Genomic DNA, 15643 nt, shown 5'->3' with positions numbered 1-15643 from the left:
CCATATAGGGATACAGTGTGGCTGACACCCCAAGGCAAGGACATCTGACGTGTACTATGGTGTGACGACGACAACTGGAGCAGAAAGCTACACTGCTGCTTCTTGTTCTACTGTCTTCAATGATAGTTGTCTATTGGTGGATTGTGTACAATACAACCTGTTGAATGCTGGGTAAAATGGAGATCATGTGACCAAAGCTGGAACTACTGCAAATAGAAGCAATATGGCTGATATTTCAACAGCACAAACATGGTTCTTTCTTTCTTGAGAGGCAAGTGAAGCGGAGGGGCTGGGTTGTAAAGGAATGGTCCGCTCTTCTATTGAAAAAAAGTCTCATGCAGAAAATGTGTCCTGACGCTTCAACTCACCTTGAACTTGCTACAGCAACCCACCAGAGAGCAAATACATGGGGTTGCCAAAATTAAATAATGTCGAAAAGTTGGCCTCTACATCTTACTTACTAATCCACTGTAATGTATCAAAGTCAAACTAAAACAATCCCTGATGGGATAAAAAAAAGGGGAACTGAAAAAAATAAGAGAAACATACCAGGGACCTTAAAACACAGAGAGCAATTAGGACTAACATGATTGGCCAATAAATACTCCCCCATCCATTTTAGCAGATTGATTATTCAAGCTGAATGGAGCCGAGCACACAAAGGAAAGAGGGAGAAGACAGTGGGGGGATGAGAAACAGGGGGGGGTAACCTAAAGCAGGGGGAGCAGTAACCCCCCCCCCTGCCCCAACTCTCCCAGAAAGCACAATGGAACAAGAGAAAGACAGATAGAAAAAAGGTCAGGTCTGAATATTGACACCGTTCCAATCCCTGACAAATACAGCTGTCACACACTACACGCTTCAGCTCCAAAACCCCATCCAGACAGGACACCTGGCAAACTAACTTTGACACACACCAAACACACACGCATTGAACATCCCCCGCTTTCCCTTTCTATCCCTCCTCCAGCCTCTCTACAGAAGGAAATCACACACAATCAGAGAAACAAGAAGCCGTAGCATGTTGTGAACGAACAGAAAACCAGAGACACTCACCCCAGCCTCTCTTTCTCTTTTCCTCCTCTCTTTCCTCTCAACCACCCTGATTTCTGCTCCCAGGCCCCACCCCCACAGCCTGGTCACATGACCCACCACTCTACACCCCAGCAGGCCAGCCAGGCGGCCAGCAGCAAGCATGCCACACCCCTCATTCAGGGAGAGTTGAATGGGGAGCATTGTGAATGTGCTGGACACAGGCAGTGTGTGTATATATGTGTACGGGGGGGGGGGGGGCAGTTGGAAATTGGAGAAAAGGGTGTATGCGTTTGACAGGAAAAGTGAGTGTGTGTAAGAGGTGGAAACTGAAATATTAAACAGAACATTTGTGACAGTTTGCACGTGCTTAAAAAGGACATATATTTTTGTTGTAACAACTGTGTATTCAGTGAAAGAGAGAGTATGTGTGTTGATTTCTATCTGTCCCTTCCCTCCTAGTGCAGTGTGTCTCTCCCTGTATGTCTGTGTACTGTGAGGAGGACACTGGGTCATCTCTCCTCCTGGCTCCTTCTCCTCCTGGGCTACAATGAGTCTCCATCCATCACATTAATGCCTGCCTCATACAGCCCCATGACTAAAGGAATATGTCCCAGAAAACGAATGAATACCATCCCTTAGAGTCATCAGACTCAGCATGAAACATTCTATGGGAAACAGCTCTGTCAACTTCCATTCAAAACATTATGCACTGTATAAGAGTACAATGTGTGATTTCCTTTTGGTCTCATACGTTCACTTGTTGCATGCAATAACAGCGGAGCTTGGTCTTTATCATGTCTGCATACACTGACATACATTAGTGTGGTATTTTCTTTTGGTTTCACAGCTACATTCACTTGTTGCGTAGGGCTATCCATGCAATATCTGTGGAATTGTTTCTATCAGAAATCTGCATTCACACTATAAAAGACACAATCCTTTCAACGCTGAAACAACACGCTACTTTCTTATCTGATTGCTGGAATTAAGAGATCATTTGTTTTATCTCAAGCGGGTGGAAAGATGGAAAGAGAAACATCTCTGTACTGCACTTATCTAACAAGCTTTTTGTTCCACGTTTGCAAGCTGATGAGAGGCCCAAGAGATGTTTTCTCATATTCAGCACAAACGCCTACCTTCCTGTCATGGTTTCAGTGGTTTGTGTATGTATTGGACCACATGGTTTGTGCACCTGGCCCTATTGGCATCCGGTCTCAGTGAGAGATAGATATGAGAGAGTAGGTTGTCTTCTACTGAACTAATACAGATCATCACCTGCATGCTCTTCGGTTGAGGCTGTGTCTGTTTATTCTTCCAAAAAAAAATACTCTTATTGAAGCTATGCAGCTGCATGGGGTTCCTGATTCAATGTAGGGCAGGTTCTGCAGTATGCACTGATTTGTCCATGATTTATTCATTTGCAGCATAAAACACTGCAGCACAATCATTGTTTGTTTGTTGCTTTCCCCTTGTCTTGTGAGAACCCAGAGATCAAATGTGACTGAATCAATGACCGCCATACATTTAGTTAGTCCTGCGGAATAGCAGCTCGTTCAGGATGATCACCCTGTCATGATGAGTGAATTCTAATTGGAACTCAAGCTTTGCTCATTGACTGAGTCTATTTCAGTGCTCCAATTCATTGCAAAATAACTAAGTCACCGGCCCATAGAAATAGACATCCTAGAACAGTCATCCTCCGATTACTAGTGTATGCTCATGACCATAGCAACTGATCCGAGTCCAGCCCTTCAGCTCTTCAGCTCTTCAGCCCTTCAGCTAATAGACCTCAGAATATCTTTTTGGCAAAGAGAAGCTCTGTGGGTGAGAGATCACATTGACTTCCTTCCTTATCTTGATTACATGCCACGATAACGAGATGAGACCCTGGAGCCACTTCCTTGTTTTGCAGTTGCAAACAAACATTTGAATTATTGTGCCAGAATCTTAATAAATGACCCAGCTCTTACGCCTCTGTTGCTCGGTTGGCTGAATGTCTCTCCAGAGCTTTGTTTGTCATTCTGTTTGTTTTGTCATTTACCCCACTTCTGGAGGCCATTTTGAGGCCAGATTCATATAATCACATCAAACTGTGTGGGCCGAACAGGCAACTGGAGACCCATGCAGGCACAACCCCAGAGGGGAGCTCTCTGATTGGACTAGAGGTCAGGTCTGATTGGAGGAGGCCCACACAGTGATTAGAACACATGGAGCTGATTAACCAAGTCACCTCAATGACTCAGCAGAGAGAGTGACTCACACAGACATACAGCCTCCCACCCAGAGAGATGGAAGATGGGATGAAGAAGGGATAAAGAAGGACAGAGGAGGAGGAGGGAGAGAACATCTGGCCAAGCTTATCTGGGAAGGAGAGAAACAAGCGACTTCCTGTTGAGCTGTAGCCGAGGCTGCTCTGCTCCCCTGTGGTGCAGATGGAGACCGCATGTGAGGATGCATGCAACCAGATGAAAACATCTGAGGCCTGGGTGCATCTCTCTATTCCAAAGTGGCTTCCTCTCCTTGTCTCCTTCTCTTCGCCCACACTTATCTGAGGGAACCGGATAAGTGATAGCAAATTCCCACTAGGATTAGATCAGTGTAGGTGAAGGAAAGCAGACAGAGAGAGGTAGCCCCTTTACACTATTGAGATGAACCCATAATCTCATGGCACCACATAGGAGACATGGTATAGACAGAAAAAGGCCAGTTTAGAGTTCATTTTAGGGACAGACTTCTTCCTGACTGTGTGAACAGAACAGGATAAACTCTGACCTTGGTCACATGGTCAGGAAAATCCCTAGCCCTAGTTGTTCTTCTCTCGCTACCCTGAAGACATGACGTTCATGCAGTCCATTTCTAATCCTCCTCCATATACACACTGTACTACTCCCTCAGGGACTGTGCTGCACTCCAGCAATGCTACACGATCCCTCCAACTCTGCTCCTGACTCATCTCAGACCTCAGCTTGTATGTTGCTCTTCAAGGTTACAATAACCCTGGCCTTGTTTGCTTTCATCTGCACTCACTCACACACACACACACACACACACACACACACACACACACACACACACACACACACACACACACACACACACACACACACACACACACACACACACACACACACACACACACACACACACACACACACACACACACACTTTTGAAAGAGCCATGCGCCTATTGTTTGAACAGCGGCCGCAAAGTAGATAAACTGTCGGAATTTGTGGTCAGAGGTTTGTTTTAGCCAAGGTGTTTATCTAGTGGATTGTTTCCCCTCAGTTTTACAGTGTTAAGATACTTCCCAGCTGTGTTACCTAACAGAGCCAAATAACCTCCATTTTGATAGATATATACACTACCGTTCAAAAGTTTGGGGTCACTTACAAATGTCCTTGTTTTTGAAAGAAAAGCATATTTTTTTGTCCATTAAAATAACATCAAATTGATCAGAAATACAGTGTAGATATTGTTAATGTTGTAAATGACTATTGTAGCTGGAAATGGCTGTTTGTTTTTATTTTTATGGAATATCTACATAGGGGTACAGAGGCCCATTATCAGCAACCATCACTCCTGTGTTCCAGTGGCACGTTGTGTTAGCTAATCCAAGTTTATCATTTTAAAAGGCTAATTGATCATTAGAAAACCCTTTTGCAATAATGTTAGCACAGCTGAAAACTGTTGTGCTGATTTAATGAAACAATAAAACTGGCCTTCTTTAGACTAGTTGAGTATCTGGAGCATCAGCATGTGTGTGTTCGATTACAGCCTCAAAATGGCCAGAAACAAAGAATTTTCTTCTGAAACTCATCAGTCTATTCTTGTTCTGAGAAATGAAGGCTATTCCATGCGAGAAATTGGCAATAAACTGAAGATCTCGTACAACGCTGTGTACTACACCCTTCACAGAACAGCGCAAACTGTCTCTAATCAGAATAGAAAGAGTAGGAGACCCCGGTGCACAACTGAGCAAGAGGACAAGTACATTAGAGTGTCTAGTTTGAGAAACAGTCACCTCACAGGTCCTCAACTGGGAGCTTCATTAAATAGTACCCGCAAAACACCAGTTTCAACGTCAACAGTGAAGAGGTGACTCCGGGATGCTGGTCTTCTAGGCAGAGTTCCTCTGTCCAGTGTCTGTGTTCTTTGACCATCTTAATCTTTTCTTTTTATTGGCCAGTCTGAGATATGGCTTTTTCTTTGCAACTCTGCCTAGAAGGCCAACATTAACAAAGTCTACACTGTATTTCTGATCAATTTGATGTTATTGTAATGGGCAAAAATCTTTTTTGAAAGAAAAGCACAAGGAAATTTCTAAGTGACCCCAAACTTTTGAACTGTAGTGTACACACACACACACACACACACACACACACACACAGTAGATAGAGAGAGAGAGCTAGAGAGTGAGAGAGAGCGAACTAGAGAGAGAGAGAGAGCACTGTTGAGTCTGCTATACTGCAAGGCTAGCATGAACAAGGATTCCATCAAACCCACATTAGAAGCATGCAGACTCAGACATAACACATACTGTGTATATGCACAAACTATTCAACTCCACTATCGACACAAGGAAATTCTTAGTGATACATAACTCAACTGTGGACATGGAGCCTTAATGCAACATAGAAGAGTAGCACGAAACAACACAGATGATAAAACTAAACTTCAAGGAGAGCGAAATCAATGCAGACCTTATGCGGCCTTACCTCATCTAAACTGAGGTTTTAGGCGGAGAAGAGGAACTTATTAAAAAGCATCTTGGGATGTCCCTGAATGCCTTTCCATTTCCTCAGCGTCTAAAGTAGAGTTAAACATCATGTAGCCCTGATTGGTCTTAATAGAAACCAGTTGTCTCAGTCACACCAGTTATGTCGCAACAGCCCTCCCCTTCCTTCACCAAGTTTGCATCCCAAATGATACCCTATTCCCTACATAGTGCACTACTTTTGACCAGAACCCTATGGACCCTGGTCAAATGTTGTGCACCATATAGGGAATAGGTTGCCATTTGTGTCGCAACCCAACAGCCATACTCACAGAGGACCTCCATCTCAGGGTTAATGTGCATCTCTGCACCACATGCAGCCATGTCTTCCAATCGCAGTCCCAGTCGAAGCATCACAGAACGGACTATTCCGACGTGGAAGTTAAAAAAAAATCCCCAATAAAATTCCCAACTGCTTCCCAAACCTAAACTCTTTACTGTGACAGCTGGGAGTGCCTGGGAGCGATTGGGATCTAATGCCCTATTTCTGTAACTCTCCCTCTTCCCGATGTTCCCAACTCGACGTTTCTTACCCGGAGCCTCAAGACTGAACAATAAACAGAGCTCCACGGATCGGATTGGCCTTCCGGGGGAATCCCTGCCCCTAATTCCAGCTGGAATTCTAGGGGGAGCCAGATGACTCAGCATGGAATGGAGGAGAAGAAAGAGAGGAAGACGGGACTCTGATTACATACTTTCTCTCTGTGCGGTCGTTCCAGAAAACTTCCCAGAGTTATGATGATAATTATCCATAATAGAAACCTTGCCATGTGCTGAACTGGGAGAGACAGACAGAGAGAGAGAGAGCTTATCAGTGTTACAGTAAATGAATGCCAAAAGATCTAGTCATAACATAAGTTGTCAAAGTTCTTTTCCAATTATAGCTTTACTGTAAGTTGGATGAATTAAATGGTGTAGCCTGTTTCTAAAAGATATGTCAGTACAGTCTAGAAAGGGAGAATTGGACTAACTGTAGACATGTGTACTACTGTACATAAAAACAGCCTCTACTTTGTCTGCAATCCAATGACTTTACTTAGCTAACCAACACTGCATTCTGTCAGAGGCAGTACCGTTGCCCTTTCCCCTACATCTTCAGCTGCTCTTGCTTGTTCCGTCTTCTCTCCCCTGTGTCTCATCACTGAGTACAAAGGTGAAAGTTCACCCAGAGTTCCTCTGAGCCGAGCTACTTTAGCTAAATTGACAAAGCTAGCTACGTCCACAGGATAATGACTCCCAATGTAGCGGTGTTAGCTGTGCTTAGGCAATAGAGGACTAGCCGTTCACCATGGAGGTGGGAAGCCAGTCAGGCAAGTAAGCAGTGTGTGTTTATTGTGTGCGTGCTAACCCAGTGTTGTTTGATCTAGGGCTGTTCAGAGGGGATTAGGGTTTAAGTCTAGTCATAATATTACCCCTGTCAAACACACCTCGAGGCACTGTGCCGTGCGTCAATGGGTGCGATGATGACTCCATTATGAAGAGTGGTCTCATTCACCTCAATGTAAAGTGAGCATCAGCTAGGAAGTAGTTGCCGCGGCTATTATCAGCATGGGGCACCAGCCTGTTAAACTGACACCATTTTGGCCCTACAGTACTTCCATTATGTCCTGAGGAAATTGATTGAATGACAGATCAAATTAAACAAACCTGGGAGAGGCCTATACGACCAAATCAATGAGATCTGTCAGCGAGACACTAAATTAACATGGATTCATGTCTTCCTGTTCTAATCTTTTTTTTAATAATTGAAGATGAATAAACAATTGATCATAAAAAGTAACTGGTTTCCTCTTCTATTGAACGTCTGAGGATCAATAACCCCCTGCAGTACTGTGTCTCTCCAACCCCCCCCCCACCCCCCCACACCCAATGGACTAGTGACTGATAGATTTAGAATCACAGAACATTGACTTGAATGGGGACGCCCGTTCTAGTAATTATATTTCTATGGTGGCTGATGACTATTATTATGGTACCTCCTTAGGAAAGGTCCAGCAGGGAGAGGTGGTGCACTGACCCCACACATACCCTGCCCTGCCTCCCATCTGCCCACTGCCCAGCCTAGCAGATGGCACAACAACGGTACATATTGGCCATCTGTCCAGTGCCCACTCACAATTCGTGTGCACACACACTCACTCAATCTCTGGCCACACAGCAACGACTGCTGGTTACTGCCCTAGACAAGACCTATACATGACGTCAATATCTGGGAACGTCGTATTGTTAATAAGGTGGAAGAGAGAGTAATTACAGCAAAAACACCATTATCATTCCAAACATGGCCCTTATCGGCCAGAGAATGAGGGAAACCTCATTAGCAGAGGATGTTGAGAGCTGAGGCACTGACCCAAAGTGGACCTTCTCTTTGTTAACCAGCTGTACAGTTGGCAAAACAGAAATACTGAGCTCATCCTCATCCGTAGCAGCTGGGTGCAGTCTATAAGCAGGACCAGACAGGACCAGACAGACACCTCTTCAAGATAAACAGAATAAACCAGATAAAAGACTGTGCTAGAGTCAGGGGAGGGTCCAGACATTGGTAGTGATGATAGTTGTTGGCTGGTGGTCAAGTGGTCAGGAAAAGGTCCTGGTCCTACCTATTTTATACGGTCGTGACTAGTGTCAGTCCAGCTTGACCAGCATTCAGAGAACTCACTAAGGAAGACAAGGGTGGGGACCGGGAGATAGTGGCTCAGGGAGACTGGAAATAGGAGGAAGGGGGAAATGGGGTTGCTTTAGTGGAGTGTACGGGCGTGTGTGTGTGTGTGTGTGTGTGTGTGTGTGTGTGTGTGTGTGTGTGTGTGTGCTGCATGGGAACCTTCTTTAACCCCTGACTTCCACCAGGCGGAGCAGAGTAAACAGAAGCTTCCGGAAACCTTATCTGGGGGACCCTGTTCGGTTTCCACTTCTCTCAGCTCAGCTCTACCCTCAGTGGAAGCGCTCAATACACACAGGCATCCACAGGCTTTCCACTGACCCAGTCAGAGTCCACAGCCTCCAAAAACACTTTCAATCACATCAGGAATAAATCCTACAAAAACACAAGCAGACACATTCATTCAGTTTTAGTGAGATATAGAACAATGTGTGAGTGAGAGAAGAGAAAGGGGGAGAGAGAATGAAAGAAACAGAGTGGATAAGAGAATAAGAGATTACTTAAGAGTACTTAAAAATGCACCTTTAATTACTGTCTACATGCCCTCAGCAATGTCCTATATAAGATGCAAGCATTACCTGCAAGCCAGGTCCCATAGCTATCTCCCCTAAGCCATACCCTAACCCTACACTCCACCTGTCATACTGCACCTCCTGCTGGCCACTCTGAGCTCTGCACCCACAGACATCATTATGAGCTAACACTGCTAGCCCTCAGGGGAGCTGAAAGTGAGTGGCCAACACTGCAGTCTAATGACCTCACTCTGTAGTTTTCCTAGCCCGCTAACGCTAACCCTGAGAGGTCTGGAACCTGGAAACAGTTTAACATGAGCCATGATGATATGCTCTAGCAGACGGCCTCCTCTACTCAATTCAATTTCAATTCAAGGGGCTTTATTGGCATGGGAAACATATGTTAACATATGTTTCTCTCCACGTACCATAGTGACTTGGTGAATGACTTCATGAATACCCTGCGAGCGAGAGAGAGGCATCTCTTGCTATGATGGATACCAGGGGCGTAGTCATTACGCCGATTCTGTTGCAACATTTCTTTTAAACGGAAGCAAACAAGAAGGGACCGACCTGAATTAGTCCAATAGAAACTCTAGTTTTGCTCTGTTTGCTTCCGTTTGGTTCTTAAACGGTAAATGGTTTCCGTAATGAATACACCACAGGCCCTGCTGTCAAGCGCTGCTTTATCACAACGACTTTACCTGAGATACCAATCGGAGTGCTTCAACTAAGACTAAGACTAAGAAGCTGGAGTTTAAATCGCATAGCGCTGTAGGTCATTCTAGTTCCACATATGTGACACAGCATGGAATGACATGGGGAAGGGGAAACTGAATACAGTACTTTAGAATTCTAGGGAATTAGTACAAAGATTCTTACTTTGGGAATGTTTACACTCGATTTCACAGTACAGGCCCAGTGTGTGTGTGTGTGTGTGTGTGTGTGTGTTGTCAGAGACTTTAGCTCGTTAGCCAGATGGGAATGGCGGCCCCCCTATTCCCTAAACTTTCCTCTTGGGGGGTCCACTGCTAATCATGTTAATCAGCCTGGGATCTCCCTACCCTTCTGTCTCTCTCTGTGTGTGTTTGTGTGGAGGGATTCTCTGTAGAAAGGGGATAGTGGGGCCCTCATCTGGTGTGACGCTGTAGAAGGTCACATGGTGGTACAAGGGGGTAGGGGACCGAGACAGACAACACACAGGCAGGCCACCAGAGGAGAATGAAGGGGCATGGAGGAGAACAGTGAGAGGAGTGGGTCAAGGAACAATCAAACTGCTTCGTCAGAACTTTGTTGATCAACCAAACATGTCAGTTCAGGGCCAATGAGACACTATGAAGATGTATATCAACAAATTCAATGCTGGGTTAGACAGCTTGAAGTGGCAGAACTGATGGCATAACCAACCACCCCCTAGGACAGAGTGGTCAAGTTGAATCTCAATGGGAATTCCTCTCTGTATTGTTACAGTATAATATAACAGTAATCTACAGTCTAATGGACCTCTGGTTGTAGGGAGGTCAAAGGGCGGCAGGTAGCCTAGTGGTTAGAGTGTTGGGCCAGTAACTGAAAGGTTGCTAGATCGATTCCCTGAGCTGACAAGGTAAAAATCTGTCGTTCTGCCCCTGAACAAGGCAGCTGGCCTACCGGGGAACACTGAGTTTTCATTGTAAATAAGAATTTATTCTTAACTGACTTGCCTAGTTAAATAAAATAAAAAGGGTAGTCAACTGAGGCAAATCCTAATCTACTGTAAAGTTCAATGTAGACGTGTGAATGGGAGCAACAGTGTTGCTCTTTCAATTTCTTCTACAGTACATATAAAACATATTGAAACAGGTTATTTTGCACTCTACAAACATCAGTTACCTGTTGATATTTAGAGCCACCTACAGAGATCAGAGACTGACATTTTGATCCTAGAAACATACTAAAAATGTATCCAGATGTACTCTATTGTGGTGAGATCACACAACTGGCTGGAAGTGCCACTGACTCAGATCACATGACCCAGGCTGAGCGAGGAAGAGAGGCGAGGTCAGGACGAGGGGAAACAATCGCCCTGACGGACAGCACACGGAAGGAAGGAAGCCCGGGAAACCAGAGTGTGTGTCTCTGATGTCATTACCCGTTTGAAAAACTGAATGGACAGGAAAACGGCTTATCACTCAGAAAAACACAGCTGACAGTAACTTGGACAATTTCAAACAAGGCACAGAGTCAACAATCTGTACGCCAATGTAAAGAGTTTCAAATCCACCATTATCTAGGTAATATCTTGTCATGAAAGAGGATCAATCTCTTTAAAGTCACTTGTGAAACCATCACATCTATCACTCATAGTCACCTATTGAAATTAATTAGGGCCTACTTGTGTATTATGTTGGAGCCAATTTCTCCTACTTGACACAAAATCTGATGGAAACAACACACACAACCAGTCCACTACAGTGCTGTGTTGTTCACGTTTCTGCTCCACTGATGCCATCTCCCCACACTGACAGACGGAGCGGGACAGAGCAGGGGTCAGAGTCCCTCAGTCAGTCAGGGTGGGCCCCGGCCTCAGGCCCTCCAGGCAGGTCACCCTTCATTGAGAGCCCTAATAAGGCCCTCTCCCTCTGGGAAAATAACTAGCCCAGACCTCCGTGACCTGAGTAGGAACCAGGCTACAAGACTCCCAGCTCCAGAGCAGAAAACACACACACACACACACATACACACACACACACACACACACACACACACACACACACACACACACACACACACACACACACACACACACACACACACACACACACACACACACACACACACACACACACACACGATCATCCCATCAAATCTGAGCTCTTAATATTGGAATATAGCCTACAAACTCGTACCGAATTATAAAGTATGGTAATTTATACTGTTCCAATCCACGAACACATAATGCTAAAATGGTCTGTGTCAACAGGAAAAAAGCCTACAGAATTATAGTTAATTAAGGCCAAGTAAGTCATGGAATACTTGGCAATATCGATAATAGCACTGACTGGAACATACTGGTTTATTAAATACTGAAAACCATGATTCATTTGATCACTGCGGAGTTCGAGTTTGAGGAAGCGAACGAGCAAGGCTAAGTAGAATGCTTTTCTGCATGTTGCTGTGTCCAAAATTGCACCCTATTCCCTATATAGTGCACTAGCTTTGACCAGAGCCATAGCTCCACTATATAGGGAATAGGGTACCACTTGGGAAGCAGCATGTGTGCGTTTGTCCATCTGATAAACAAACCAATGCGTCTAGCATCTGTAGTTTCCCTGCAGCTGGCCCCATGCTGTGTGCTCCCTCAGTCTCAGGTCTAAAACGTTGTCTAAGCGTTACTTATACATTCTCTAAACGCTCTCTAAATATGGCTTGAATGCCGTCTAAAGACTGTGTAAATGCTGACACATTAGGTCATATTTGGCTCCGGGTTTTATCCCTCAGTTTACAGGAATCTAACTTGGCTCGTGTCGGACGCCCCTTTTGGGGGCCGAGACACGCTCAATCTGCCGAGGGAGGAAAGAAGAGGAGTGTTTGTGCGTGTGTTGTAAGAAAGAGAGAGGAGGACAGAGAGGGATAGACAAAGAAAGTACAAAGCAAAGGAAAGTGAGTGAGCGGAACCCACATGTGTCAGATGCTGGCGACTGCTTTTGCTCTAGGACAGGGTTCTCTAGGACAGGGTTCTCTAGGACAGGGTTCTCTCCATCCATTCACACATTCATCACTTGCATATGTAGGAGAATAAAACAACATATTGTTGTTATCTCACAGTCTACCAAGAGTGCATGAATTGAAGAACAAATTGCCTGAATATTTTTTTGTACATTCAGCGATAGGGGACTGAGTTGAGAGGGAATTGAAGAACAAAGCAGCTGAACATTCATTGATAGGGGACTGAGAAGCTGGGCTCCAGACAGAGCAGAGGGGACAGGAGGGACAGGCCGTACTGACAGACAGGCCCAGGCTGGGCTTTAATCAAACAGACCTCTCCTCTTACAGGCCCACTCCGGGGACCCAGAGCTCTCCACTCTGTGTGTGATTGCATCTTCCAGTCCCTCTGTGAGGTAGTAGAGGAAGGCAACTGGAGGGGGATGATGTGTTGTGGAAAATGTTCTGTACCTCCACCACTGGAGGTTTGAAAACTAAAAGTGTATCTGTTGGATACCTACTGTGTAGGTATCCAACAGAAAGCTGACATGAATGGAGGACCATAGTACACGGTTTCTATATATACACCTAGCCTCACTGGTCCCAGATCATGTTTGGCATGATAAAAAAACTATTTGAGTTGGCTAGATAGTACGAACAGATCTGAGACCAGTCTACGATGCACTTTGCTTACTCATACCACTTTTACAGAGTTGCATCTCTCCACTAAGGCAGGCTGTATCAGACTGGAGGCACTCAGCCTGTGTTGGAGAGGCCACTCCTAGAAACAGTCCCCAGATCAGTGGTGTGAGCCCATTACTGCCTCCACGCCGCATTGGGCCTCTCTGCTTTCTCATACCAAAGCCTCTGCTCAGAAGCCTGTGTTATGCTACGGGGAACTCCAGCCCAGATCAAACACACACACACACTACCAAACACACCAGATCCTATGATTGGTGGTTAGCAACACACACACACACACACACACACACACACACACACACACACCAGGTCCAAAGCCTCAAAACACTGCTTTACTCTCCCTTGCTTACACATGTATATACTGGTCATCTCCATAGCAACTTCACAGTGACACAATTGAAAGACAACGGAAAGTTGGGGTCTTCCTACAAACCCAAGCATCTCTATGGCTGTTTGTGCCACTTGAAGGCCCTCACTCTGTTAGAGTGACTACATCCAGGATCACATGAGGAACCTAAGGAGTTAGAGGGTTCAGGAGAAGAAACCTAGGGTCAGAGGTTACTCACTGTCTGGGTTGGGGGACTTGGTGCGGTTGGGCGAGGAGCAGCGGATGGTGGTGACGATGGTGTTGTGGTGGGGGTTGGGGTGATGCGGGTGGTGGACCGGTGCATGATGACCATGGTTCTCGTGGTTGTTCTTTCCATTTCCCGTTGTCTCGGGTGCTTTGGTGACGCTGATCCCTGGTGTGGTCCTCGCGGCCGGGCCGTCCCCCAGACTGACGGTCTCGAACCTCCGGGCATGGCTGGGTGGCTCGGGGGTCCGGGCCCCCGCGCGAATCACCACCTCCTGGGGCGTTTTAGAGAAGGTCATCTCCCGTTTGTGGCCCATCTCGGGCGTCTTGGAGTGGCCTAGGACCTCGGGTCGTTTCGCGCCGAATCGGAGGGAACCAGGGCTGGTTGGATCCACCTGCTTGGAGGAAATGTCGATGGAGAGCTCCGTGCGTCCCCGGGATATGGGCTCAGGAGGCTTGGAGCTGCCCCCTCCCATGATGGCCTTGGAGATGGAGCCGTTGTTGTTATTGCTGGCGCCCAGTTCACGGTAGTAGATGCTGGTGGGGGACATGATGGGGCGGTGGTTGGTGTTGTTGGGCGCCCGGCGGGAGCCTGGCGAGGAGTTGACCGAGGTGTCCACATCCTCCACCTCAAATGACCTCTTTAGAGCTGCATGGAGGGTGAGATGAGACAGACACACTCAGTCAATGAGGCATCCATACTACCATTTCTGACATTGCTGATAATCAGAGTGCACTTAGGGCCGGTTTCCTAAACAAACGTTACGGCTAGTCCAGGACTAAACAAATACAACAGCAAATATATGAACAGTGTATTCTAATTCCAGAGGAGCAACATGAACTGTATTGACATCCCTGGCATCATAGCTGCTTGAGGTTAGTGGATAGAGAGAAGCTGGAAAAGCAATCTCAGCGACATCACAAAGGAAAATGGCAGCGACAAGCAATTATTCCAAGCTCAAATCATTTCAATAACTCGTTATTAGTGGTGCCAATCTGTCACTACATACGACTGCAGATGGCACTGTATAAGTTTACACAAGTTTAAATGGTGCCAGTTTTACGTCACAGTGTGGTACTGTATGTTATAAAATGTGATCCAATTTATACACCCACTTGCAGGGCCTCAAGTGGCCTTAGACTTGCATGGCCTTATATAAATGAAAGTCATATATCTGCCTTGTATTCTCTACATGCATTCTTGAATATTGTATGAGATATGGATGAGTAGTGGTAGTAACTGATGCATAGCCTATATACACAATCTTAACAACCCTGCTATGCCTAGAAGACCAGCATCCCGGAGTCGCCTCTTCACTGTTGACGTTGAGACTGGTGTTTTGCGGGTACTATTTAATGAAGCTGCCAGTTGAGGACTTGTGAGGCGTCTGTTTCTCAAACTAGACACTCTAATGTACTTGTCCTCTTGCTCAGTTGTGCACCGGGGTCTCCTACTCTTTCTATTCTGATTAGAGACAGTTTGCGCTGTTCTGTGAAGGGTGTAGTACAAAGCGTTGTACGAGATCTTCAGTTTATTGGCAATTTCTCGCATGGAATAGCCTTCATTTCTCAGAACAAGAATAGACTGATGAGTTTCAGAAGAAAATTCTTTGTTTCTGGCCATTTTGAGGCTGTAATCGAACCCACACATGCTGATGCTCCAGATACTCAACTAGTCTAAAGAAGGCCAGTTTTATTGTTTCATTAA

General features: G+C 45.7%; 1 protein-coding gene across 6 annotated transcripts in view; it reads right to left on the bottom strand.

The window, feature by feature from the left end:
* The window catches only part of LOC106564665 (septin-9), a 93552-nt gene that overhangs the window by 33277 nt on the left and 44632 nt on the right, over window positions 1-15643 (bottom strand). For 3 of the 6 annotated variants that reach the window (XM_014130871.2, XM_014130872.2, XM_014130870.2), the window contains exon 2: window positions 13931-14584. The exons of 1 other annotated variant lie outside the window; for it this stretch is intronic. In XM_014130871.2, the coding sequence (XP_013986346.1) occupies window positions 13931-14584 (654 nt within the window). Of the gene's footprint in view, window positions 1-1056; window positions 1239-6082; window positions 6363-13930; window positions 14585-15643 lie in introns of those variants that run through there. 2 more of the 6 variants (XM_014130873.2, XM_014130877.2) reach the window with 2 other exon arrangements.

The sequence above is a fragment of the Salmo salar genome, chromosome ssa12 (genome assembly GCF_905237065.1).
Source record: "Salmo salar chromosome ssa12, Ssal_v3.1, whole genome shotgun sequence".
Taxonomy (NCBI): domain Eukaryota; kingdom Metazoa; phylum Chordata; class Actinopteri; order Salmoniformes; family Salmonidae; genus Salmo; species Salmo salar.
The sequence above is the reverse complement of the archived record's forward strand: the minus strand, read 5'-3'. Positions and strand labels throughout refer to the sequence as shown.